The 27,500-nt window shown below is 50.3% G+C and overlaps 1 protein-coding gene across 5 annotated transcripts in view; it reads right to left on the bottom strand.

The window, feature by feature from the left end:
- Window positions 1–27,500, bottom strand: part of LOC143284891 (PDZ domain-containing RING finger protein 4-like) — a 536,817-nt gene that overhangs the window by 32,869 nt on the left and 476,448 nt on the right. For all 5 annotated transcript variants that reach the window (XM_076592015.1, XM_076592011.1, XM_076592012.1 and 2 more), the window contains 2 exons: window positions 16,671–16,733; window positions 16,146–16,244 (listed from right to left, as the gene is read on the bottom strand). In XM_076592015.1, the coding sequence (XP_076448130.1) occupies window positions 16,146–16,244; window positions 16,671–16,733 (162 nt within the window). The remainder of the gene's footprint in view (window positions 1–16,145; window positions 16,245–16,670; window positions 16,734–27,500) is intronic.

Here is a 27,500-nt window from a genome sequence, read left to right as displayed (position 1 = left end):
GAGACAGAGAGCGGACGTGAGAGAACAGGGTCAAGGACAGAGAAAGGGGGAGGGTGGAGGGTGGGGGTGGCAGCGATACGGGGAGAGAAGAACAGGAACAAAACTATAATCTCCATCTTCTGGGCCGGCTTGCAGGACACGATCTTTGCAGCGCTACGTTTGCTTATAATTAAGAATGTTCCTAAGTGTATGAAACATACCGTGGAGATGGGAACATTCTTAACGATAAGCAAACTTAGCCGGGTTGCACGAGGCGATCTTTGCAGCGCTAAGTTAGTTTAGAGGTTAGGAATGTTCCTAAGTGTATGTAATTTACTGTACAGTTAGGATCGTTCTCAACGATAAGCAAACTTAGCGCTGCTAACTTCGCTCATGCATCCCACCCCTGACCTCCTAGAGAGACGTCACTAAGTACACAACGTGAAGTACACTACGTGAAGTACATTACGTGAAGTACACTACGTGAAGTCGCGACGTGAAGTACACTACGTGAAGTACACTACGTGAATTACACGACACAATATGAAGTACACGACACAATATGAAGTACACAACACAACGTGAAGTACACAACATGAAGTACACAATATGAGGTACACAACGTGAAGTACACAACAATGAAGTACACAACGTGAAGTACACAAGGGGAAGTATACAACACAACGTGAAGTACACAACATGAAGTACACGATATGAAGTACACAACACAACATGAAGTACACAACATGAAGTACACAATATGAAGTACACAACACAACATGAAGTACACAATATGAAGTACACAATGTGTAGTACACTGAAGTACGCAACATGAAGTACACAACATGAAGTACACAACACAACATGAAGTACACAACACAACATGAAGTACACAACGTGAAGCACACAACGTGAGGTACACAACACAACGTAAAGTACAGAACACAACGTGAAGTACACAACACAATGTGAAGTACACAACATGAAGTACACAACGTGAAGTACACAACATGAAGTACACAACGTGAAGTACACAACATGAAGTACACAACACAACATGAAGTACACAACACAACGTGAAGTACACAACATGAAGTACACGATATGAAGTACACAACACAACGTGAAGTACACAACACAACATGAAGTACACAACGTGTAGTACACAACATGAAGTACACAATATGAAGTACACAACACAACATGAAGTACACAATATGAAGTACACAACACAACATGAAGTACACAACATGAAGTACACAACACAACATGAAGTACACAACACAACATGAAGTACACAACATGAAGTACACAACATGAAGTACACAACATGAAGTACACAACGTGAAGTAGGCTACACAACATGAAGATCGCATGGCGACAACAACGCAGAATGCGTATTAACTTTAAACCTGTAGCACAAAGTGCTTTTGGTGCATTGAACAGTCACCCTGTATTTCTCCACTACTTTCAACGAATCCCTGCCATATGTCCAATGCATGCGTCAGATTCATACAGAGATTACGAATGCTGTAAACAGAACCTTTTTTTTCAAACAAGCAAACATATGGTTAATCTTTAGAAATAAGAGTGGCGAGAAATAAAGAGAGAGGGAGAAAGAGGGGTGGGGGTGGGGGTGGGGGGTTAGAATGAGATAGAAATGGGGGGGGGGGGGGGGGGTGCGGGGGGCGGGGTTTATTGTGTCATATCGTGTATTTCATAATTAGTACTCCGGCCCCCTGCAGTGGGTACCTCTCCTATCTGGGATTCTTTTTTTTTTTCTTCCACGCCCACTCCTGTATAATTTTCATTCCTTTGAAACCGACACCAGAAATTTATGTTACTTATGCTCACCACCGAGGTGCAAATAACTTCAAATTTACACGCACTGACGGCGGTTCCGCAAGTGACGTGTCAAGTGAGGCAGCGTCACAAAGGCAGGAGTGACGTAATCTCTGCTGCAGATCAACAGTCAACGGCCAAACCACACCACACCAACGGTGCAGGCTGTCTCCAGTTACACCCCTGTATATTATGCCCCCTGGCTATTTATAACCCCCATAACCAAGGCAGGAGGTACTCGCACCTCCCCCTTGACTGCCCTGGGTTCGTATTACCCGCTTTTCTGCCCCATTAACCCGGCAATTTGACCCCACAAAAAAGGGGGTTAATATTAACACCATCTGTTTTCCTCTCCTTTGAAGTCCGCTGTGTGAGCGCTGTACGCTCCAGTCGCCCTGTTTGTGGGTGAGGGGGAGGTTGTGTCAGCGAGAGGTGAGCTCCCCTTCTCCAGTGTAATACCTCTGTGGACGGGGATCATAAGTGGGCGGACTCCTGAAGAGCGTGTGAGACGATAACATTCAACCCACCTCACTTCATAAATCTGTGGTGGGCGGTTTTTGTTGTTGGTGAATCTGTGTGTGTGTGTGTGTGTGTGTGTGTGTGTGTGTGTGTGTGTGTGTGTCGACGTATAATATATATATATATATGGAGTGATGGCCTAAAGATAACGCGTCCGCCTAGGAAACGAGAGAATCTGAGCGCGCTGGTTCGAATCACGGCTCAGCCGCCAATATTTTCTCCCCCTCCACTAGACCTTGAGTGGTGGTCTGGACGCTAGTCATTCGGATGAGACGATAAACCGAGGTCCGGTGTGGAGCATGCACTTAGCGCACGTAAAAAACCCCCACGGCAACAAAAGGGTTGTTCCTGGCAAAATTCTGTAGAAAAATCCACTTCGAAAGGAAAAGCAAATAAAACCGCACGCAGGAAAAAGATGCAAAAAAAAAAGAAAGAAAAAAAAAGGGTGGCGCTGTAGTATAGCGACGTGCTCTCCCTGGGGAGAGCAGCCCGAATTTCACACAGAGAAATCTGTTGTGATAAAAAGAAATACAAATACAAACAAATACAAATATATATATATATATATATATATATATATAGAGAGAGAGAGAGAGAGAGAGAGAGAGAGAGAGAGAGAGAGAGAGAGACACGCGCGCGCGCAGACACACACACTGGGGTTAGGTTAGGTGGAGGTGGTGATGGAGAGGTTAGAGGGGTGGATGTGTGTGTGTGTGTGTGTGTGTGTGTGTGTGTGTGTGTGTGTGTGTGTGTGTGTGTGTGTGAGAGAGACAGACATACAGACAGACAGACAGATACAGAGGAATGGAAGACAGAGAGAGAGAGACTGTTTTAATCACGAGAACCAAAAGACACACACAGACACTAAACTCAAAACAAAAAAATCCAAAACCACACACACACACACACACGCACGCACACACACACACACACACACACACACACGCACGCACGCACACAAACACACACAAACACACACACAAACACAAGAACCCAATACCCACCCCCCACCCACCACACCCCCTACCCTTCCTTCCCCCACAAAACACACACACGTTCTTTTCAAACACTCAACAAGGAGGACCCAGTCTCCACACGCCCCTCCCCTCCCAGCACGGCACCGTGGTCCGCAGGAATGCTGCAGTGTTTGGACGTTGGTGCCAGACACACGTACCCTGACACTGAGTTATAACGTCCCAGGTAAACAGTGCGGGGGCTGGGAGAAGTGGGGGGGGGGTGGTAAGACAAAGAGAGACAAGAACTGCACAGGTCACAACCCCCCCTTGAGGTAAATTGTTGACGCTGCCTGTCTGCTTCTCTCTCTCTCTCTCTCACCTGTCATGCACTGTGTACACCTGTACGTACTGCCCCGCCTGGTACAAACACACACACACACACACACACACACACACACACACACACACCGCCGTAACTAAGGGCAACGTCAGCTGAAAGATGATGCCCTGCTTGTGGTGCCGTTTGGGGGTGGGTGGGGAAGGTGGGAGGGAGGGAGGGGGCAGAGAGAGAGAGAAGGAGAAGAAGAGAAAGAATTGAGATAAGGACAACGGGAGAGAGAGACAGATAGAGGGGGAGGAGAGATAGAGAGAGAGAGAGGGGGGGGGGGGGAGGAGGCAGGCAGAAAGAGAGACAGAGACAGAGAGAGACAGATAGCGGGGGAGGAGAGATAGAGAGAGAGGGAAGGGAGGCAGGAGAGAGAGACAGAGAGAGAAGGGGGCGGGGGGGAGGAGGAGGCAGGCAGAAAGAGAGACAGAGACAGAGAGAGATAGACGCAGAAACGGAATGAGTGGAAAAAAATGAGCAGAGGGCAGGAACGGAACTGTCTGTCTGTCTGTTTCTGTCTGTCTGTCTGTTTCTGTCTCTCGATCTCTCTATCCCTCTCTGCGTGCAATCATTCAGAGCACGTGGGGGAAACCAGTCAACCCTTTGGAGCATCTTCACATTGGCAACCTTTATGGCTTGTCTTGAAAAGCATCAGGTAAAGACATTTCTTAGGAAAAGTTGTGCATGTAATTATATAAATGTTTCTTGCTGCTTTTCAGTTTATCAAAAACAAATTCTACAATAGATATACTTTATAATTGAATAATTCATTTTCAAACGAAACACTTGTAGAGAAGCCTGGTCAAAGACCTGTCCCAGTTTTGCATGTTCTTCGTTTCAAGAAAGTGTACTGTAGACAGCGTATTAGCATCTTGAAAACAGTAGTCAAATAAAAGCACAGCGACAGCGAAACAGCGTTCTCAAAATAGCATGTATTTGAATAATATCTTTAAAAAAACCCAACCACACCATAAAAAACGGCATCCCAATAAAAGCATCCTCAAAAAATAGTTACACACATACATTCATAGTTATCACATACATGCAAAATAACTAAAACCACCTCGGCATCCAGAGACCCCAGCCATTCATTCAGCTGCCGCTGCAGGCGATACGAGGAGACACACCTTACCTTATCGCCTCTCCAGGCTTTCTCACGCCCACACCTCATCCCCGCTCGGTCACAGGTCTGACAATTTGCAATGACACTGCGTCCGTCACAGATAACACCTTCATGTATAGTGGAGTGATGGCCTAGAGGTAACGCGTCCGCCTAGGAAGCGAGAGAATCTGAGCGCGCTGGTTCGAATCACGGCTCGGCCGCCGATATTTTCTCCCCCTCCACTAGCCTTTGAGTGGTGGTCTGGACGCTAGTCATTTGGATGAGACGATAAACCGAGGTCCCGTGTGCAGCATGCACCTAACGCACGTAAAAGAAAAGGCAACAAAAGGGTTGTTCCTGGCAAAATTCTGTAGAAAAATCCACTTCGATAGGAAAAACAAATCAAACTGCACGCAAGAAAAAATACAAAAAAAAGAAAAGAAAAAAAAAAGGTGGCGCTGTAGTGTAGCGACGCGCTCTCCCTGGGGAGAACAGCCCGAATTTCACACAGAGAAATCTGTTGTGATAAAAAGAAATACAAATACAAAATACAAAAAAAAACAAAAATATCCTCTCTGTGTGAGAGGGGGAGGCGGGGGAGGGGGGGAGAGAGAGGCGCACGGGGGGGGGGAGGAGGGGGAAGACATAAGAGAGGGAGGAGGAGGAGGAGAGGATGATGAGCGAGGAATGGAGAAACAAAGAGAGGAAGGGAGGAAGGAAGAAGGGAATGAAGGGCTGCCGAAGACAGTCCAGAAGGAACCTGGAGAGGAGACACTCGACAACAAGAACACGGTACAGAACAGACAGATAGGTGCTAGGTGTAGAAAACCACACTGCGAGAAGGTGTGTGTGTGTGTGTGTGTGTGTGTGTGTGTGTGTGTGTGTGTGTGTTGTGTGTGTGTGTGTGTTGTGTGTGTGTGTGTGTGTTGTGTGTGTGTGTGTGTGTGTGTGAGACAAGAGAGAGACAGAGACAGAGAGAGACAGAGAAGGAGGAGGAGAACATATTGTGATAGGGGTGAGAGACAGACAGAGAGAGAGAGATCGGGGGGAAGGGGGCGGTGGAGGGGGGAAGAAAAAGTTGAAAGAAAGGAGGAATGCGAATGCAACGCCCCCCCCCCACCCTAACCCCCCTCCCACAGATGCAACACTTCCCTCCCCCCTCCTCCTCCCCCCCCCCAATCCTCCCCTTCTTTGACATACGTCAAAATAGTACACCAGTCCCAGAGCGGGCCGATAAAACGCCGGGAGATATAACGGTGCTGTATCTCCGTGCCATCAGTGAGTTATGATTTGATTTAACTGGGAGCACGCTATCTGCCCCCCTGACTTCGCCACACAATCACAGGGACATAAACCTCCAGCCCTGCAACACATGCAGACCGCAAAGTGTCAGGAAAAAAGATTGTCATCAAACGGGGGGGCCACAGGCACTATCACGCGCACCGCATTAAAGGGGTATTCACACGTGCGCGCTTGTGTGCGTGTGCGTGTGTGTGTGTGTGTGTGTGTGTGTGTGAGTGTGACTCTGTGTGTGTGTGTGTGTGTGTGTTGTGGCAGAGAAAGACTCAAAGAGAGGGAGAGAGCAAGGGGGAGACAGAGAGAGACGGACGAAAAACGAAGGAGGGGTGGGAGTGCAGAGAGAGAGAGAGAGAGAGAGAGAGACAGAGAGACAGAGACAGAGACAGAGAGAGACAGAGACAGAGAGAAAGAGAGAGAGACAGAGAGAGACAGACAGACAAACAGATACAGAGATACACAGAGAGAGACAGACAGAGAGTGAGAGAAAGAGAGGCAGACAGACAGACACAGAACGACTTTGATGAACAGACTATAAATAAATAAACGAACGAACGACAGAGACAGAGAGAGAGAGTCAGAGAAGGGGCAGAAAGAGAGAGAGAGAGGGAGAGAGAGAGAGAGAGAGAGAGAGAGAGAGAGGGGGGGGGAAGAGAGAGAGAGGGAGAGAGAGAGAGAGAGGAGAGGGGGTGCGATGGGGAGAGTGGGAGAGAGATGTGAGTTATTGTGGTTTCTGTCAAAGGGCATGCCGCGTTGTGATGGTGTGATGCACATTACCGTGTGTCTGATCGGGAGATGGTGAATGCCTGCAGTTTTCCTGCTGTTGAGTTATGTCATGTGCCATATTTGGGGTTTCCTTTCCTGTGTGTGTGTGTGTGTGTGTGTGTGTGCCTGCATCTCTGTCTGTATATTGTTTTATACACATGTGCGCAGTGTGTCAGTTCTAAAGTGGAGTGATGGCCTAGAGTTAACGCGTCCGCCTAGGAAGCGAGAGAACCTGAGCGCGCTGGTTCGAATCACGGCTCAGCCGCCGATATTTTCTCCCCCTCCTCTAGACCTTGAGTGGTGGTGGCCTGGACGCTAGTCATTCGGATGATTTGTATTTGTATTTCTTTTTATCACATCAGATTTCTCTGTGTGAAATTCGGGCTGCTCTTCCCAGGGAGAGTGCGTCGCTACACTACAGCGCCACCCATTGTTTTGTATTTTTTCCTGCGTGTAGTTTTATTTGTTTTTCCTATCAAATTCTAGCTTCAAGGACTGTCCAAGGCACTGTTTCAAAATGATTTCATCTCACATTCAACTGGTTCAAGGACTCTCCAAGGCACTGTTTCAAAATGGTTTCATCTCACATTCAACTGGTTCAAGGACTCTCCAAGGCACTGTTTCAAAATGGTTTCATCTCACATTCAACTGGTTCAAGGACTCTCCAAGGCAACTGTTTCAAAATGATTTCATCTCACTGTCAACTCGTTTAAGGAATCTCTAAGTAATCTCTAGAGGCATTTATCGCACTATTTCAAAATATGTTGATCTCACTGTCAGTTCGTTTGATGAATCTCTAGGCAATCTCTACAGGCATTCATCGCACTGTTTCAAAACGAGTTCATCTCACAGTCAACTGGTTTTAGGATTGTGAAAGGAAAATCTCCGCAGACATTTATGGCACTGTTCCTCAGTGAGTTCATTCATCGCGTCTTCTTTCGTTACGTTTTTCTCACATCGTAATTGTTTTGAGATGGAAAGCAGGAACTGATTGATGATCTTCCGCTTCAAACGAAAAAGAAAAGAAGGTAACTTTGGGAAGATTACCCGTCTTGTGATGTTGTTTATAGGCAGGCCGACCACAGGGGCCAAGTGATGGCTAAATCAAGCGTCTGAGATCTGAAGTGAGATCAGCAACAGGCTGCAGTGAACTCAACGTCCCTGAACCGACTGCCTTTATCTGCTGGGGAAATCTCCCTTGTATTGCACGCGCATCTCAAACTGAGACACACGCACACATATGCGCGCGTGCACCACACACACAACACACAAACATACACATAGATACGAACGCGAGCGCGCAGACACACACACACACACACACACACACACTACACACACATTACCACAAACACACAAAGACAAATACAGACAAACACACACATAGAATGAAGGACGGACACACAATCTTACAGATAAACACGGGGGCCGACACAGACAGACAGACAGACAGACAGACAGAGAAAGAGACAGATAGACACTGAACGTCTTAACCCTTTGGAGCGCAGCCAGCCTATCAAAAATCATCTCTGCACTTTTTGAAGAACGATGATTCACACCCACCCTTTCCCCCACACCCCCCACCCACCATAATAGCCCCTCCTTCTCCCTCACCCCCACCCACCATAACAACCCCCCCTCCCCCCACTGACGCCCCGTAACTCATCGATGAAGGCAACTGTGCATGGCTGATGCCGACATCGGAGAAGAAAGGAAAAAACACAGCGATCGCTTTAGCAGATAGCGCCAGAGAAACATCGCCCCTCCTCCCTCCCTCCCCCGGCCCCCCTCTCCCCGCCCCCAACGCCTTCCCCCCCCCCCCCCCCCCACGACCACCTATTGTCCGACAGGTCTCGGTGCCGGCACGTTCCCCCCGTGTCTTCAGTCTGGCCTCGTGGCTTCCAAGATCAAAGAAAAGCCGCCTCCGCTCCTCACCTGTCCCCTATCTGATAACCTGCCGCTTTACGACTGCCAGACAACACTCACGTGCACACGCACGCAAGCACACACACACACACACACACACACACACACACACAAAGCAGAAAAGAAGAAAAGAAAGACAGACAGAAGAAAAGCGCACAGCACAACACCCTCCTACTGTATGCGTCCGATGGGAGAGAGAAAAAATAAAGATAGAGATAGAAAGGGAGGGAGGGGTATGTTGTGTGGTGGACGGAGGGGGGGCGGGGGTGGGGGAGAGTGGGGGGGGGAGGGTGGCGGAGGAACTTCAAGGGACCCAGAAGTGCTTTGATCCGCCGCCCAGATTTTTCTCTGATCTTTTGTGTCGGCATCTCCGCTCTCGATCAGTGCCTCTGACACCTGACAGGTGAGCATCAACTGTGATTGAGAGAAAGGAAGACTGGGAGAGGGAGAGGGGGGAGGGAAAGAGAAAGAGACGGGGGGGGGGGGGGGAAAGAGACAGACATACGGAGAAAGACAGACAGGCATAGATGAGGAGAGAGAGAGAGAGGGAGAGGGGGGAGAGAGAGAGAGAGAGAGGGGAGAGAGAGGGGGCAGAGGGGAGGGAGAGGGGAGAGAGAGGGGGCAGAGGGGAGGGAGAGAGAGGGGAGAGAGAGGAGAGAGAGAGGGGAGAGAGAGGGGGCAGAAGGGAGGGAGAGAGAGGGGAGAGAGAGGGGGCAGAGGGGAGGGAGAGAGAGGGGAGAGAGAGGAGAGAGAGAGGGGAGAGAGAGGGGGCAGAAGGGAGGGAGAGAGAGGGGAGAGAGAGGGGGCAGAGGGGAGGGAGAGAGAGGGGAGAGAGAGGAGAGAGAGAGGGGAGAGAGAGGGGGCAGAAGGGAGGGAGAGAGAGGGGAGAGAGAGGGGGCAGAGGGGAGGGAGAGAGAGGGGAGAGAGAGGAGAGAGAGAGGGGAGAGAGAGGGGGCAGAAGGGAGGGAGAGAGAGGGGAGAGAGAGGGGGCAGAGGGGAGGGAGAGAGAGGGGAGAGAGAGGAGAGAGAGAGAGGGGGGAGAGAGAGGGGGCAGAGGGGAGGGAGAGAGAGGGGAGAGAGAGGGGGAGAGAGAGGGGGCAGAGGGGAGAGAGAGAGAGGGGGAGAGAGAGAAAGAGAAGGGGGGGGGAGAGATAGGGGAGGGAGAGAGAGGGGGGGGGAGTGAGAGGAGAGAAACAGAGAGAAAGAGAGGAAGGGAGGGACATAGAACTGAGACGGATGATAGAGAGGGAGAGAGAGAGAGAGAGTGAGAGAGAGAGAGAGACAGACAGAGAGAGAGAGACAGAGAGAGAGACAGAGACAGACAGAGAGAGACAGAGACAGAGAGAGACAGAGACGGGATGGGGGGTAGAGAAGAGAGAGGATGAAAATGATGGCTGATTCCTCCGGAGCAAGGCCGACTTGCCGTCCGTAATTCCACAGCCTCAGCAGAAAGAAGCATCAGTTTGGCTCAGAGTGTCTGGCACATGCTGCAACCCCCCCCCAGACAACAAGTCTACTTCCCAGTTACTCCTCAAACGTAAGCATGACTCCCCTGATTCTCTCGGGGTCACAGCTGCCCAAACATTTCAACCAAACCATATCTTCTACCATTTTGTGGTTGCTGTTGTTGTTGCTGTCGGTGAAGTTTTTCTGTTCCTTTCCTATCCACAAGTTAGCCTCTCCCACTTAACTTCACCAGCAAAACAGAAAACTGCAAACTAGGAGTCCAGTTTGAGAAGTTACCAGAAGAACGTCTATCACACAGTTCAGTTCAGATCTGGTTCGTGTCAAACTTTCGTGCAGGACGAATTCAGGACAGCGAGAGCAAAGGGAACGGAATTCTATGTAAAAGGTGAACGAGAGAAATGAGTCTGGCATCTCCCTCCCCCACCTTCCCTCCCCTCCTCTCCACCCCTCCCTCTCTCTCTCTCTCTCGCTGTCTGCTAACACAATGTTACCAAATATAACCCACGCCCCACCCATCCTTGCATATTGTATTGTGGCCCAAGACCGATGTACATTAAACTTTTCCGACTCTCTGTCTGTCTCTCTCTTACACATACATACCCCCCCCCCCTCTCTCTCTCCCTTGTCTGTCTCTGTCTCCCCCTAGTCTCTGTCTCTCCCTCCCAATAATGGCCAAACGGACAGTTGCAGAAACTGGCAATGGGGGAACGGAGAGCGTGAGACATACAGATAATTCCGACTTAGCAGCTTCCAGCACAAAGACCTCCCTTATCTCCCCTGTCTCGCCCTGTCGACCGAACATTGCTTCAGCTCGGAGACCAGAACCTGTGTCCTATCTGGCCACACTGGAGGGTTGGGCACCTTGCCGGGCAGACTCTCTCCTTTCAAAGCGACACGCTTCTGGATCCAGCGTACACTGAGGAGACGGGGGGGGGGGGGGGGGGGGGGGGGGGGGGGGGAACCAGATACAAAAAAGAAAAGGAACCGCTGATATCTGTTCCTTTCTTGTCCCAGCATTGTTCTGGAATTCGCAGCCATGCAAAAGGATACCACACGTCTGCTGCCTGTCGCTTCAAAGACACACGTCTCCACAGATCGTGAGTCAAAAGCAAAGGACTTCTACGTGCGTGTGGGTGGGGGTGGGGGTGGGAGGGTGTACTCTTTGGTCAAAAAGCAAAAGCTGACAACAAAGGCTCCTGATCTTCCAGACCTGGCCCTCGCTGTCTTGTTCCGCCGCTGTCGTCTGTTCCCAGGGTAGTGTTCAGGAATTCGGAGCCAGCCCTCACCGTCACCCCGGCGCTGAAGATCAAACAGCTGCAGGGATTATCAGGCATCAAGAAGCCATCTGCCGTAGCTGTGGGCTTTGACGGCCTTAGTGCAACAGGCGCTTAGGCCTCTTGTAAAGCCAGGGGGAGGAACGAAGGGGAACTACTTGGCATTAGCTCTGCCAATGGAACTCTGATGTGCATCTGAGAGCCGCACTCTTCGGCTTCTTTGAAGAGATGAGGGACGTGAGAATATGGGGCAAAATAAACACCTCTTCCGCCAAAGTCCACTTCAAAGCGACAGGTAGCTGGCTTATTAGTTTGCTTTCTTGTTTTTGTTTTTGTTTCTTGCGACCAAGTGCTACTCGTGTGTTGTGGTGGCAAATCACGCAGTATGCTTTCAGACAGTGAGTCTTCAGACAGTGAGTCTTCAGCAGCAAGGCGCCTTGGGATAATCTGATTTTCCTTGCCCACTTCAAAGGCGGGTTGAGGAGAAGGAGCTCTCCACCACTCCACTGTGTTTGGCTGTCCGTTCTTCTTCGGTCTTTATTTCTCTGTGTATGTCTTTGGTTCTTAAACCTTTTTCTTTCTTTCTGTCTTTCTGTCTTTCGTGGGTGTTTTTTTCTGTCCGTTTCTTCGTCTTCGTTTCCACTTCTCTTCGACGTTTCATTCTTCTTTAAGAGTCAACGCGGAACAACGATACGACCTGAATTTGATTACTCATAGTCCCCCCCCCCCCGAAAACGGAGCATGACTGCCTGTAGGGGGTGGGGGGTGGGTAAAAACTGTCATACACATAAAAGCCCACTCGTGTGTACGAGTGAACACGTGGGAGTCTCAGCCCTGGCAAGACGATGATGATCACTGAGAACACAGGATGAGAGAGAGAGAGAGAGAGAGAGAGAAAGAGAGAAGAGAGAGAGAGAGGGGGGAGAAAGAGAGAGAGAGAGAGGGAGACAGAGAGAGACAGAGAGTGTGTGTGTGTGTGAGAGAGAGAGAGACAGAGAGAGGGAGACAGAGAGAGAGGGAGACAGAGAGAGAGAGGGAGAGAGAGAGAGAGGGAGACAGAGAGAGGGGGAGACAGAGAGAGGGAGAGAGAGAGAGTGAGAGAGAGAGGGAGCCAGAGAGAGAGAGAGGGAGACAGAGAGAGAGACAGAGAGAAAGAGTGTGTGTGTGAGAGAGAGAGAGAGAGTAGAGAGAGAGAGGAGAGAAGAGAGAGAGAGGGATGTTTTTTTGGGGGAGGGGGTAATGAATGGGGGGTGGGGGAGGGGAGGCGGGGGAGGGAGGGGTGGTGGCTCCCAATAACCCCAGCCAGCTTTGCGCTTGGCATGCTGACTGCATAGCACGGCACTTGAGCCGTGATGAGAGAGGACCCCCACAAACCCTGCCCGCCATCTTTTTTAGTAATACTCCCTGACCCCTCCCTCTCGTCGGTGCAAACTACCCCCCTCCTCCTCCTCCACCTCCCTCATCCCCACGCTTTCTTTTCACCACCTCCTTCTCTATCCCCCCCACCCCACCCCCAACCTCTCCTACCCTCTATCCCATCGAATTCCAAGTCTGTGGATTCTCTGCCATCTGTTGCAGTCTGTAATTACTTTGCAGCTGTCTCTATGTGTCCACGTAAGGGGGTAAGCCGATCTGTTCGGCCCCACTATTGTCCTCCACCTGCACCGTCACACAGTGTTCCTTTTGTCAGTCCGTGCTCTGGGTCTGTCACATCGTGCAGTGAACACATCACACAGCCTGGTCGGTGTCACTTTCACTTTCTCAAGGAGGCGTCAATGCGATCGGACTTCTTCTTCTTCTTCTTCTGCGTTCACTCGTATGCACACGAGTGGGCTTTTACGTGTATGAACGTTTTTTACCCCGCCATGTAGGCAGCCATACTCCGTTTTCGGGGGTGTGCATGCTGGGTATGTTCTTGTTTCCATAACCCACCGAACGCTGACATGGATTACAGGATCTTTAACGTGCGTATTTGATCTTCTGCTTGCATATACACACGAAGGGGGTTCAGGCACTAGCAGGTCTGCACATATGTTGACCAGGGAGATCGTAAAAATCTCCACCCTTTACCCACCAGGCGCCGTCACCGTGATTCGAACCCGGGACCCTCAGATTGACAGTCCAACGCTTTAACCACTCGGCTATCGCGCCCGTCACTGCGATCGGACAATTCCATATACGCTACACAGATGCCTGTCCAGCAGCATAACCCACTGCGCTTAGGCCTTGAGTATAAACTATATATATATATATTGGTGTACCTGTCAGAGTGGATTTCTGCTACATAACTTTGCCAGAGGACAACATTCTTGTTGCCATGGGTTCTTTTTCAGTGCGCCAAGTGCGTGCTGCACACGGTACCTCGGGTTTATCGTCCCACCCGAATGACTAGACGCTCAGTTTGGTTTGTCAATCACACTTGGGAGAGAGGGCGAAAGCGGGATTGGAACCCAGACCTTCAGGGACTCACTGCACTGGCAGATGAGCGTCTCAACCATTCTGCCACCTTGCACTGTTTGTGACGCGCGGTGACCAGATCAGGACGTGTTAGCTGGCACCACACGACAGCAACACGGGGACAAATTGAGCCGTCTGTGAACTGGTCCATAAATAGTCGCTTTAAAAAACTCTTGCTTTCTACAGCACAGATCGTCCTGTCTAGAAACCTTTTGCTGTGAAGCACACAGACCGACGGACGGACGGACAGACAGACAAACAAACCGACGGACTGACAGACGGACGGACGGACGGACACGAGTAGCTCATTTTCACCCGCCCCTGTCATCTTCACGCTTGGCTCTATTCTCTCATCCTGACTGTTTCTGTCTCACTCGATGATCCTGGCAACCCCCCCCCCCCCCCCGCCCCCGCCCCCCCCCCCCCCCCCCCCCCCCCACACACACACACCACGTAAATGGTGCTCCAAACACGCGCACGCACACATAAGAGCATGCGTTCACGCATAATATATTTGCGCACGCGCGTGTCCGTGTCTTAGTGCACGTGGACATGTGCGTACGCGTGCGTACGCGCGCGCTTGCACGTCTGTGTGCGAGAGTAGCCTCCTCTCCGATCTGGGGAGAGAGGAGGGGGACTGTGGGTTTTTTTTTTTTTAGGTGAGCTGCCTCCGACACCCGGCCTCCGACACCCGGCCTCCGACACCCGACCCGACTTCAAAGGAGCGGTGCTGAGATACGGCAGGTAAAAACAAACAACCCCCCCCCCACCCCACCCCACCCTCCCGACAGGGTGTGCTGGGCGACACGCCGGGCGATAAACACTGCCAACCTTCGATCCGGTCCCGACATTCACGGCTCTCTTTGGAATCAATTAGCGATCCTGTCCAACGTTTCATTAAAAAAAAAAAAAATTCTTATCATCATTTGCAAAAAAATGACTGTGGAGGAAAACAGGTTAGCAGGGACTGCGGAAGAAAGTGGTAGCGGTCTTTGAAGTGGTTTTTGGTTGATGATGATACTCTGTCTTGAGGAAGACTTGTTCAGCAGGGCGGAGAGGGGTGGAGGGTGGGGGGTGGGGGGTGGGACACGTTCAGAGTGCACGCAATGCCTTTCTGACTTTTTTTTTTTCCCTCAGGTTGTGTGTGTATGGCGGAGTGTGTGGGTCAAAATGAGGGAATGGTTGAGAACGAGTGTGTGTGTGTGTGTGTGTGTGTGTGTGTGTGTGTGATTTTGATTTTTGACTAACCTTTGAAATCGCAAGAAAAGGGTACTTGTCAAATGTTTACAGTAAAAACACAAAATGTGTTTTGAAAAGCCCTGCATTATTCACGAGCAGTTGACCCGTTTAATCATTTTCCTTTAAACCGTAATGACTGCATTCTGATCCACTTCGACGTCCACGCACAAACTGCATATTTTCTGTAAGCCGACTACTTATAATTTTCTCTTGCGAATACGTCTTATTTCTATCCTGGAGAAATACCTATTTCCTTCTTGCATACACAATAAATAATATGAAATCTTTTACAAGATGCATAGCTGTTTCCCTCCAAATGTAGCCAGTTTATCTCTCAACAAACAGGTTGCTGTGCTTTGCGATAGATTGTGAGCGCACTGCCAAAAGCGTTCCACATTATGTTACATTCAAGCAACATTATCGTGTTCCCCCACGGTGTTTCCTGAAATAAACATGTCTTATCTTGTTCTTTTTTCCCCTTAAAGATCTGTGGTGCTGAAAGTACTCTTCTCTCTCTCTCTCTCTTTCACACACACACACACACACACACACACACACACACACACAGAGAGAGAGAGAGAGAGAGAGAGAGAGAGAGAGAGAAACAAACACAGACACACACACACAGACAAACACAGACACACAGGAATTGAAGAGTTTATACATGTCTACAGATACACACTCATGAAAACACAGATACAAACACGTTCACACACACACACACACACACACACACACACACACACATTTTGACACTGACCATTACAGCACCAGACACCAACCAACAAACCAATTCACCATATTAACAACCAGCACTTCTGCCCTTTCTGACAGTCAGCCAGCCAGCCAACCAATCCCTAACCCCCCCAAAAAAAAAACAAAACCAAAAACAAACAAACAACCGCGGACGCCAGAAAGCGAGAGGTTATTCATGGTACCTGAAGCTGGGGTCTGGCCACCAGCAGGGTGATGTCTGGTTCCTGGTTGGAGAAGAGAGAGATGGCCTGCTCCCGGCTGTGCACGTCCACCCCGTTGATCTGAAAACGCCGTGTGACAGAAACTGGGTCAGAGCGCGTCTCACACACACACACACACACACACACAATAACAACAACAACAAACAAAAAAACAACAACAAAACACACACACACACACACACACACAAAAACCCACCATGAAACTCCGAGAATCCTATTCATACCTGTGAATATATACATGTACATAAACAAAACAAAACAATACAAAACAAAAACAACAACAGAAAATCAACATCCAGGGGTTATCTCCAAGTACTGGCGGAGGGGGGTGTGGGGTGTAGAGGGTGTCACTGACCTGTAAGATCTGGGGGTGGGGGTGGGGGTGTAACTGACCTGTAAGATCTGGGGGTTGGGGGTGGGTATGGGGGTGGTGTGACCTGTAAGATCTTTGGGGGGGGGGGGGCGGGTTGGGGGGATGTCACTGACCTGTAAGATCTGGTCCCCTTCCCTCACACGGCCGTCTCTGCCCGCCAGACTGCAGGGATCGATCTGAAACATTCACACACCATCTCCCTCAATGAGCGCTCTGTATGTCGCCTTCACTTGTGCAGCCTTCATTTTTCATGTCTGTTTGTCAGGGGTGTGTGTGATGGGTTGACATATGTGTACATGTGTGTACATGTGTCTGTGTGTGTGTGTGTGTGTGTGGTGTGGGTGTGTGTGTGTGTGTGTGTGTGTGTGTGGTGTGGGTGTGTGTGTGTGTGTGTGTGTGTGTTGCATTGTGTGTGTGTGTATGTGTGTGTGTGTGTGTGTGTGTATGTGTGTGTGTGTGTGTGTGTGTGTGGTGTGTGTGTGTGTGTGTGTGTGTGTGTGTTGTGTGTGTGTGAGAGAGAGAGAGAGAGAGAGAGTGTGTGTGTGTGTATGTTGTGTTGTGTTGTATGTAGTGTGTGTGTGTGTGTGTGTGTGTGTGTGTGTGTGTGTGTGTGTGTGTGTAGTGTGTGTGTGTGTGTGTGTGTGTGTGTGTGTGTGTGTGTAGTGGGTAGTGTGTAGTGTGTATGTGTGTGTGTGTAGTGGGTAGTGTGTAGTGTGTATGTGTGTGTGTAGTGTGTGTGTTGAGGCGAGAGGTAGTGGTGGGGGTGGGATTAGGGAGCGGTGTGGGTGTGGGAGGGGTGTGGGTGTGGGAGGGGTGGCGATGTAGTGTAGAAAGAAAGATGGAATGAAAGGAGGGGGGGTGGTTTAAAGAAAGAAGACAGAAAGGTTGGAAGGAACAGAGACAGCCAGACAGCCAGCCAGCCAGCCAGGCAAACACACACACACACACACACACACACACACACACAGAAACACGCACAGAACCCCCTCACCCCCACCCCCACCCCCCACACACCTTGTGATCAGCCACAAGTTGAAACTACAAGGAAGTTTTGGGGGAAAAACAACAACAACATCATCCTTCTAATGGAACGCAAAAGTAACTCCATATCCTTCCCCGTCACATGTGATCACCAGCAAGGGAAGAAACCTAACTCCAACAGGTCCACAACGCCACTTTCAGCTGACCCAGACGACGAAGAAAAAAACATAGCCCCTTGCTGACACCACCAACATGAAACAGTTTCCCAGCAAAACAACAACAACCCCTGGATCATTCCCAGTGTTCGTCCTGCAGCAGCTTCTTCTTCTTCTTCTGCGTTCGTGGGCTGCAACTCCCACGTTCACTCGCATGTACACGAGTGGGCTTTTACGTGCATGACCGTTTTTACCCCGCCATGTAGGCTGTCATACTCCGCTTTCGGGGGTGTGCATGCTGGGTATGTTCTTGCTTCCATAACCCACCGAACGCTGACATGGATTACAGGATCTTTAACGTGCGTATTTGATCTTCTGCATGCGTTTACACACGAAGGGGGTTCAGGCACTAGCAGGTCTGCACATATGTTGACCTGGGAGATCGTAAAAATCTCCACCCTTTACCCACCAGGCGCCGTCACCGTGATTCGAACCCAGGTCCCTCAGATTGAAAGTCCAACGCTTTAACCACTCGGCTATTGCGCCCGTCATCCTGCAGCAGCAAAAGTGGAGGTGTGTGAGAAGAGGAGGGTGGGGGGGTGACGGCGGGGGGAGGAGGTAGGAGAGGGGGGGAACTAATCCTGTAATGGGGCGGGGAAGGGAGAGGCAGGGGAATAAGGAATCACAGTCATGGGTCTGGCGGCCTTTCCCCCTTGCAGACAGGTCGCCCGCCCACAAGGCAATGCCAGTACATGGCCGGCTTCTCTTCTTGTCCTGTGTTTTTTTGTTTGTGTGTTTATCCAGATTTGTAGTATATTCAAACAATATTTTCTTGCCTCTTTTTCTTTCTTTCTTTCTTGGGTACAAACTAAATATGCTCGTATCTGAGCAGAGGGAGAGAGAGAGAGAGAGAGAGAGAGAGAGAGAGAGAGAGAGAGAGAGAGAGAGGGGAGAGAAGGACAGATAGAGAGGGGGGGGGGGGAAGGAGAGAGAGAGATGAGGGAAAGAGAGAGAGAGAGACAGAGAGAGAGAGACAGCGAAACAGAGATAGAGACCCGATCTCTAATGTTTTACTGACGGTAAAAGGCACAAGTTTCCTTTCACCGTGCCCTAACAACAACAAAATAATGATAATAATTCTTTTAACAATCATGACACAAAACAAAGGAAGTAGAAAGCAGAAGAGGAAGAAGAAGGAGGAGGAGGAGAAAAAAGATGAGAGAGAGAGACAGACAGACAGACAGACAAAGAAAGCGAGAGAGAGAGAGAGAAAGGCAGAGACAGACAGACAGACAGAGACAAAGAGAGACAAATACAGAGAAAGTGAGAGGGACAGACAGTTAGCCAGCCAGCCAGCCAGCCAGAGAAAGACACAGACAGACAGACAGAGACAAATACAGAGACAGAGTGAGAGGGACAGACAGTCAGAGAGACAGACAGAGAGTGAGAGTGAGAGTCCGTTGGAAGGGGGGTGGGTGGGTAAGAGACGGTGTGTGATGAGGAAAAAGAAAACCAAACCAACAGAAAAGCAAGCTCCGACAGGAATAAGCAAGCTGATGTGAACAAGTGAGGACAGGGGGGGGGGGGGATGTGTGATTGGTGGGGGTGGTGGTGGCCTGGGGGATGGTGGTAACGAGGAGGGGGCAGGATAGGAGTGGTGGGGACGGATGGAGACGGAGGGCACACATAAATAATCACCCCCCTCCCCTTCCACCATATCTCCAAAGCAGATATTTAACTGTAAGGCTTTTTATAAGTGCTGGTGGTGGTGGTGGGGGGGGGGGTCTCCTCGTATTTAAATCTATATCTCCTCCTCTCGCAACAACAGTAGTGTCTGCTCTATAGACCAATTCTCCCTTGGGTTGTCTGTCTGGGAATCTCTCTGGACGAGTGACGTGTACCCTCGGGTCACTGATGAGTCACATTAATCAGGCTATTTTCTGTACGGATTGTTCTTTCTCTCCGAGCCAAAATGTGACGTTTGAAAAAAAAAAAAAAAAAAAAAAAAAAAAAACCTAAAAAAAACAACTGTACAAAAACCGTGAACGGACTCTGAATACCAAAATATGGAAGTGGACGACACGAGAAAGTGTGTGGATGATGTGAGGTGGAGTGGTACCCTCTTCCACAGCTGTACCATACGATGAAACACAATACAGTGAAATACAATACACGCAATGCAATACAAACACAATACATAATACATTGCCCTCAACATGTTCAGACTATTTGCTGGCAGTTCAGAAGTTATAGGCCTGTGGTAGGGGTACTTTTTGTTTATTAATAAAACATTTAATGTCGCCCGCTCTTTAATAAACGGTCACACAACTTGCCTAAAATATATAAACAACAACAACAACAACAAAAGCATTGAAGTGATTTCGAGGGAAAACCAGCAGACAGACAGACAGACAGACAGGCAGGCAGGCAGACAGACAGACGGACAGATTACGCGGCTTGTTAACCATTATCCGGTGTGGAGACGGAAACAGCAGCTCCAGGGACGACTTGCAGAGAAAAGCGGACACTGCGAAACACAAGCCCTTCATTGCACCCTTCTCGTTGGACCGGAGCTGGTGTGGGTTTCGCTTTCTCTTTTCCTGGTAATCATCGTTCTCCTCTTCTCGTTCTGGGGACGATGATGATTGTTGTGATGATTGATGCGCAAGTGTGTGCGTGTAGGTGTGTGTGTGTGTGTGTGTGTGTGTGTGTGTGTGTGTGTGTGTGTGTGTGTGTGCGTGCTTGCGCGCGCGTGTGTGTGCGAAAAGCAGCAGGTTACGTCATGTCTGGGAAAGAGCAATTGCGGACTCCAATTTTCTCAGTCAGTCGCCGTCTGGCAGACAGGACTTTGCCCCGGCACACAGGACTTTGCCCTTTTTCCAACCACCAGCGTGCATCTTCGGAAGGAAGCTGAAAGCCAGACGTCATGTCGGCATTTCTCCTCGTTCCCTGTCGCAGGAACCGGTATCCCCACAACGACCCCTAACAGCCACAACAGGCTCTGGTGTGACGAGCTCTGAGACTAATCCCACTGTGACAACAGATCAGATTCCAGTCCCTCAACAGAACAGCATCAGAAGCCTGACAGAGGACCGCTTCTTCAAACATGGCTCGACAGAACAATAAAACAAGACACACACACACACACACACACACACACACACACACACACTCACACACACTCCCACACACACGACTACTGGAAGGGGAGGATGGAGGAAGCGAGCGTGGGGGGGAGGGGGGTAGGACTAGGGGGAGGAGAGAGAGAAGGGAATGTGGAGGGGGGCGGGGGGTGGGGGGGGGAGAAGGGGAACGGGGGGAGAAAAATAATGGTGTGGAAAAGCCGAATGAAAATAACAAGCGGAGAGGAGAAGAGGAGAAGAGAGAGCAATTTCCGATTGGTTCACACACTGACGGAGTAGAGAGAGAGGGGGTGGAGGTGGAGGGGGGTTTGGGGGCTCTCTGTGCTTTCGCTGCCATGTGAATGACGGCCCCGCAGTGGTCGGGTGGCGGGTGGCGGGTGGAGGGTGGCACGGGCCGGGTGCTTACCGTGTGCAGGAAGCCAGGCACGTGCCGCCTCTCACTGCACCCCTAATCGCCACCCGTCACGGACCAGCTCCGCTATCGCCACCCCGGCAGGTCTCAGAGGAACATCCCACTTCTCTCTCTGCCACACCTTCTCCCTCCTCTTCACCCCGGATTCCTTCTCTTGCCTCTTCCCCCTACCCCTGACACACAGAGAGAGGAGAGAGAGAGAGAGAGAGAGAGAGAGAGAGAGAGAGAGAGAGAGAGAGAGGACAGACAAGAGAGAGAGAGAGGAGAGAGAGAAGACAGAGAAGAGAGAGAGAGAGAGGAGAGAGAGAAGACAGACAAGAGAGAGAGAGAGGAGAGAGAGAAGACAGAGAAGAGAGAGAGAGAGAGGAGAGAGAGAAGACAGACAAGAGAGAGAGAGAGGAGAGAGACAGAGAGAGAGAAGAAGAAGAAGAAGAAGAGAGACAGACTGAGAATGAGGCAAAACTTGTGTGTAATTTGGTCCTTCGGGTCTTTCTCCCAATCAAGCCCCTGCCCCACCTCAACACTCTCTCACTCTCCCCCCCCCACCCCCCGCCCCCACCCTCTTCCAGACAGCTTCAACTTGTGGACAACACAGAAACAAGCCACGATCCACCACTTGCAGACGGAAGGACAGCAAGACGACCAGTGTGACACCCTGGCCCATAACTTTCCCCCACACCCCACCCGTTCACCCACAGCACGGCACCGAGGACACGCTTTACCTCCCACCCAGCTGAAAAGTGGCAGCACCACACCACACCCCGCCACGCCTGAAAGACACCCCGGGTAAAATGTAAACTACCCACCAGTAATTACCGCCGCAATTAACTCCGGACCTAGGCGGGTAAATCATTTTGCCAATAACCAGCTTGGCGGCACGGCAAAGTTACCCGGCGTTTTGCACGGGCGAAAATAACGGCGAGAGGAAGAGAGCTGTTTGTTCGCTTGTTGAGCATCAGACAAAGTTACGGTTGACAAAGGACAAACTATCGCAGTGTTGTGTGAAACTGGGAACAGCAAACACAACTCTCATTTGGAACTGCTGGGTGTTTCGTGTGCCTGAGAAAAGAGACTGGACAATAGTCGTCCCGCCTTGTTTTGACGTTCGATAGTCCCCCCCCCCCCCCCCCAATCGAAAAGACATGACGTAATAGTTATTCTGCAATGATGGGCTTTGATCGGTCATCACAGGAGATGACTAACAGATGGCATGATGACGCACGGTTCAAAGTGCAGGCATGGATTCTCTGTGTGTGTGTGTGTGTGTGTCACAGAGAGAGAGAGAGAGAGAGTCAAAAGTGTTTTGTGTTTTGTGTGTATGTGTATATGTGTGTGTGTATGCGCGCGCGTGCAGAGAGAGAGAGAGAGAGAGAGAGAGAGAGAGAGGACAAGACAAAATCTTTATCATCGAGGGTAATAGATAAGCAAGTGACATGTTTTTTTTAGAGACAGAGAGAGTTCAAAATGGAAGCACTCTGTATCCGTTCTTTTCCATGGGGGAAGCGGGACAGGGAGGTGTCAGTGTGTGGTTGCATGAACGCCACATGGACATCCCTGACTGCAGTGAACATAACGATGTGCTTCACCACCATCAGCCCTGACCCTTCTGCTGTTGGTGGTGTTCCTCGTGCTGTGGGCAGGACGTCCAGGTGTGTGGACCAAGGCAGTGACCCACGTTGGGTGACATACAGGTACGTTGTGCACAGCACAGTGACAGCCCTTCGTTCGGACTGCAATCCTGTTCGGTTTGTGTCATCAAGCAGGTTCCAAACCTCATCAAACAGTTCAGAATTTGTCGATAAAATATTTCATCGTGTAAACGGACGTTTGTTTTAATGATGCAAACTCCCCTTCCTCAGGTCTGCTCGGAAACGTCGTCAACCTTTCAAGAGAGATCACTCCTTCATCCTCACTGTCTTCAAGGAAAGGCCCTGGCAGTAAGGCTGAGGCTGTAAAGGGCTGTAAATGTGCTGGCGGCACTGCGCATTTCGTCAGGGTGGTTCCCCTTGCCTTCCCTGTCCCGGACACGGTCCTTTCAGGTCCCCGGCTCCACACAATGTCCGGACCGGCTCCCCCTCCCAGGCCGGCCTGGCCGTGTCAAAGGGCCGTGCAGCCGCCAAATGGCCGCCCGCCAATCACCACAATCGCCTTACAAATGTCTTCCTTCCCCGGCCGCCGCCAGTCCCCCGAAGAGAGCCCTGACAGAGCGGGGCCACAAATGAGGCAATATTTCACTGCCGACGCACAGAATGGAACCTCCCCCCACCTTGGGCGCCCCTCCTTGCCCGTTCAGAACGAGGCTCCAGCAATTAGGAATCAATTCATCATCAGCTCTTCAACCCCCCTTCCCCCCCCTTCTTTCCATTCCTGGGCTGTCTGGGAAATCTGGCCCATTGGATTCCACTCCGCCCGGCAATTAGCTTGCGTGGAAATCTGGCGGCGAAATGGCGAAAAAATGTAGCGGCTGAATGTAATAGGCGGCGCAATCTGCTTAATCTTTTCCTACAACCTCTCTCTTCTTAGCCCGCAACGCCGCTGAATTTGATCCGACCACAACCATGTCGTCCAAGTCGATTAAGCTTCCCATCACCCCCCTCCCCTCCCTTTTTTCTTCTTCTTTTTTTTTTTTAAACCCACGCCAGTATTAAGCAATGCACAGACGGAGGAGGAAGATTCCTTCTTGAGGAGGAAGATAGAACAGAATGTTGTTCCGATGGAGAGCGGATATTGAGTCCCGTCAACATGACAGCACTCTAGTGCACAAGCGGAAGTGTTAAAAAAAAAAAAAAAAAAAAAAAAAAAAGCAAGCGCACGCACACCGAGTCGCATTTTGAAGGATTACCGTGGTGTTGGATGTAGAAAGAACCGAGAAAGGGGAAACAAAAACAACTTCAAGTCCCTAAGAAGAATAAAGGAAGGTCCCGCATGCTGACAGATGTGTTCGCTTCAGTCTCCTTGTTGCCGGCAAAGCAGTGGGGAATGATGCAGGCATTTTGTACGGGACTGCATTGTGAATTGTCACGGATTACACAGCGGCAGAGTTTATTGACAGATAATAGCAGAAATGATTCGTTTCAGAACTGACAGTGGCTGAGGAATGATAGTAACGACGGAAATATTTAAACAGATGTCTGTATAATGTGGAGATGTTCTTCCATCTAGGAAATTACGAGCTTTGAGCGTAATTATATTTGGAATTTCAACTCCAGAGCATAGCTGGGCCAAAATAAAGTGGAAAACCATGATTTCCTTGCACATACTAAGCGTACGTTTTCGCTCGCTCGTTTCGGAGCCATTCATTGACACAGCCTTCCTGTGCATCACCAAGGCTGCAGTGGCTGTCTGTCGGCTCTGTGGCTTCATACAGACCCACGTTTCAACAGTTTTGTTCTGACAAGGCTCCGCGTTGACACACATGTGCTTCCTTAACCGCACGTTTTGCACAGTCCTGCAGCTGGGGGGGAAAATGTTCCCACGAGGTATTTGTACAAATACTCCGTTCATAAAGTTCAATACTCAACATATAGCTGTCGCGATACAAAACGCATCTTGGTCAATGGCGCAGCCAGCCAGCAGCCACCCAAGTCACCGAGACACTCTCTAACAAGACAAACTTCAGTCTGGAAAAATAACACACACCCCAAATACCAACAACTACACACCTCAAATACCCACAACAACACGCCCCAAATACCACAACAACACGCCCCAAATATCCACAACAACACCCACAACAACACGCCCCAAATATCCACAACAACCCACAACAACACGCCCCAAATATCCACAACAAAACCCACAAGAACACGCCCCAAATATCCACAACACCACCCACAACAACACGCCCCAAATATCCACAACACCACCCACAACAAGACGCCCCAAATATCCACAACACCACCCACAACAACACGCCCCAAATATCCACAACACCACCCACAACAACACGCCCCAAATATCCACAACACCCACAACAACACGCCCCAAATATCCACAACACCACGCCCCAAATATCCACAATACGCCCCAAATACCCACAACAACACGCCCCAAATACCCACAACAACACGCCCCAAACATCCACAACAACACGCCCCAAAAGTACCATCACCTCACCACGTCATCTGTTCCCTCACAAAGGTCTCAACACGTCATCTGTTCCCTCACAAAGGTCTCAGCACGTCATCTGTTCCCTCACAGAGGTCTCAACACGTCATCTGTTCCCTCACAGAGGTCTCAGCACGTCATCTGTTCCCTCACAGAGGTCATCTGTTCCCTCACAGAGGTCTCAGCACGTCATCTGTTCCCTCACAGAGGTCTCAGCACGTCATCTGTTCCCTCACAAAGGTCTCAGCACGTCAGACCAGAGACCGGTGTGCCGTGCCGACGTGTTATAACTGTCCGGAAGCGTCTCCTTAAACAATAATAAATCAGCCGGCACTCTTCAAGGACCGCAACGCTACCGCTTCCTGTCAGCACTGGGGGGCGTCTTTGACAGGAACACCTCACAGTTATTGCCACGCCCGTGGGGTGGGGGAAAGAAAGACAGAAAGAAGGAAAGGCAGAAAGAAAGAACGGAAGAAAAAGAAAGAAAGAAAGATTTAAAAGAAGGGGGAGGAGGGCTGTCCAACACGACAACCCATTCTACGATTCACCATCTACTCTCTTTTCTCGCACTGTCTTCGTGGCTTGCTCTCCGTCACGTGGTCTGGCCTCAAGGGAAGATGACGCTCCCCCCCCCCTCCCCCTCCAACCTCCCCTGCCGGGCGTGGCGACGCGCAGAAGGGGCGACGGGTGCCGAGAGCGGGTTGCAGGCCTGACAGGGTTTGTTGTTCAAATCTGACGTGTCATCGCACCCTTTCCTCCCTGTCTTCCCCCCCTCCTCCTCCTCCTCCGCCCCGCCCATCCCTCGGCGTCTGACGTTGCCAGACAGGTGTTTGCTGGCGGTTTGACACAGTGTGTGTGACCGGTTCTGAGAGCTGTCGAGGGAGGAATGATCATCGGATGGGAGATGGCTGATGAAGGACGTGACCGGCGGCTGCGGGTACTGCTGGGGACATTGTGTATTTGTATTTCTTCAGTTTTATCACATCAGATTTCTCTGTGTGAAATTCGGGCTGCTCTCCCCAGGTAGAGCGCGTCGCTACACTACAGCGCCACCCATTTTTTGTATTTTTTCCTGCGTGCAGTTTTTTTTTTCCTATCGAAGTGCATTTTTCTACAGAATTTTGCCAGGAACAACCCTTTTGTTGCCGTGGGTTCTTTTACGTGCGCTAAGTGCGTGCTGCACACGGGACCTCGGTTTATCGTCTCATCCGAATGACTAACACACGTCACACAACAAAGCCACAAACAACTAGGACAAAGAAACAGAGAATCAGACTCAAACAGCAAGGCAAATTCTAATACACACAGCCTCGATCTTTCCACCATTCTTTACTTACTGACTTCGAGTCAGCCACATAAAAAATCACACGATTAGAGAGAGAGAGAGAGAGGGGGGGGGGATACAAGCAGATAGGCACAAACAAGGAGAGGGGGGAGGGGCGGGGGGGGGGGGGGGGAGATGGAGGAGAGAGAGAGGAGATTTAATTTCTTCATTTCCCACTCTTCATTAACTTTTTTTTTTAAGGAACCAACGTTTTCCGGCATATATCACAGCACCCCGCCCCCCTCCACCCCTCTCGTGTCAGAAGCGTCAGCCCCGGTTTTTGTTCTGCACATCCGGTCCATAAACCTCGGTTTCGATCACTGCCAAGGGAGCTCACTGCACTCGCGTTTACGTCCCTTTGGTGGTGCCACACTCTGGCAGCGAGGGTGGTGAGCGTGGAGAAGTGTGGCTGGAGGGTCTGGCTGGAGGGACTGGCTGTGGCTGGCTCTGTCAGGTAACCACGGGACTGATCACTTGTGCAGTGTGTGAGGGGTGCTGGTGAGGTGAGAGAGCTGCTGAAGAGTAAACCTGTATACTTATCCTTTTCTCTGTGTGTGTGTGTGTGTGTGTGTGTGTGTGTGCATGCGCGCGCGCGCGCTCGAGTTTGTCTGTGCACACATGTTGGTGTCTATGCGCGCGCGCTGTGTGTGTGTGTGTGTGTGTGTGTGTGTGTGTGTGTGTGTGTGTGAGTGTGAGTGAGGCCTGTGAGGGAGAGACAGACAGAGACAGACAGACAGACAGAGACAGAGAGAGAGAGAGAGAGAGAGAGAGGGCGGATGTTCAGTCGTTGTACACATCAGGAAAAAAAGCCACAAATCACC

This window comes from Babylonia areolata, chromosome 8 (assembly GCF_041734735.1).
Source record: "Babylonia areolata isolate BAREFJ2019XMU chromosome 8, ASM4173473v1, whole genome shotgun sequence".
NCBI lineage: Eukaryota > Metazoa > Mollusca > Gastropoda > Neogastropoda > Buccinidae > Babylonia > Babylonia areolata.
The sequence above is the reverse complement of the archived record's forward strand: the minus strand, read 5'-3'. Positions and strand labels throughout refer to the sequence as shown.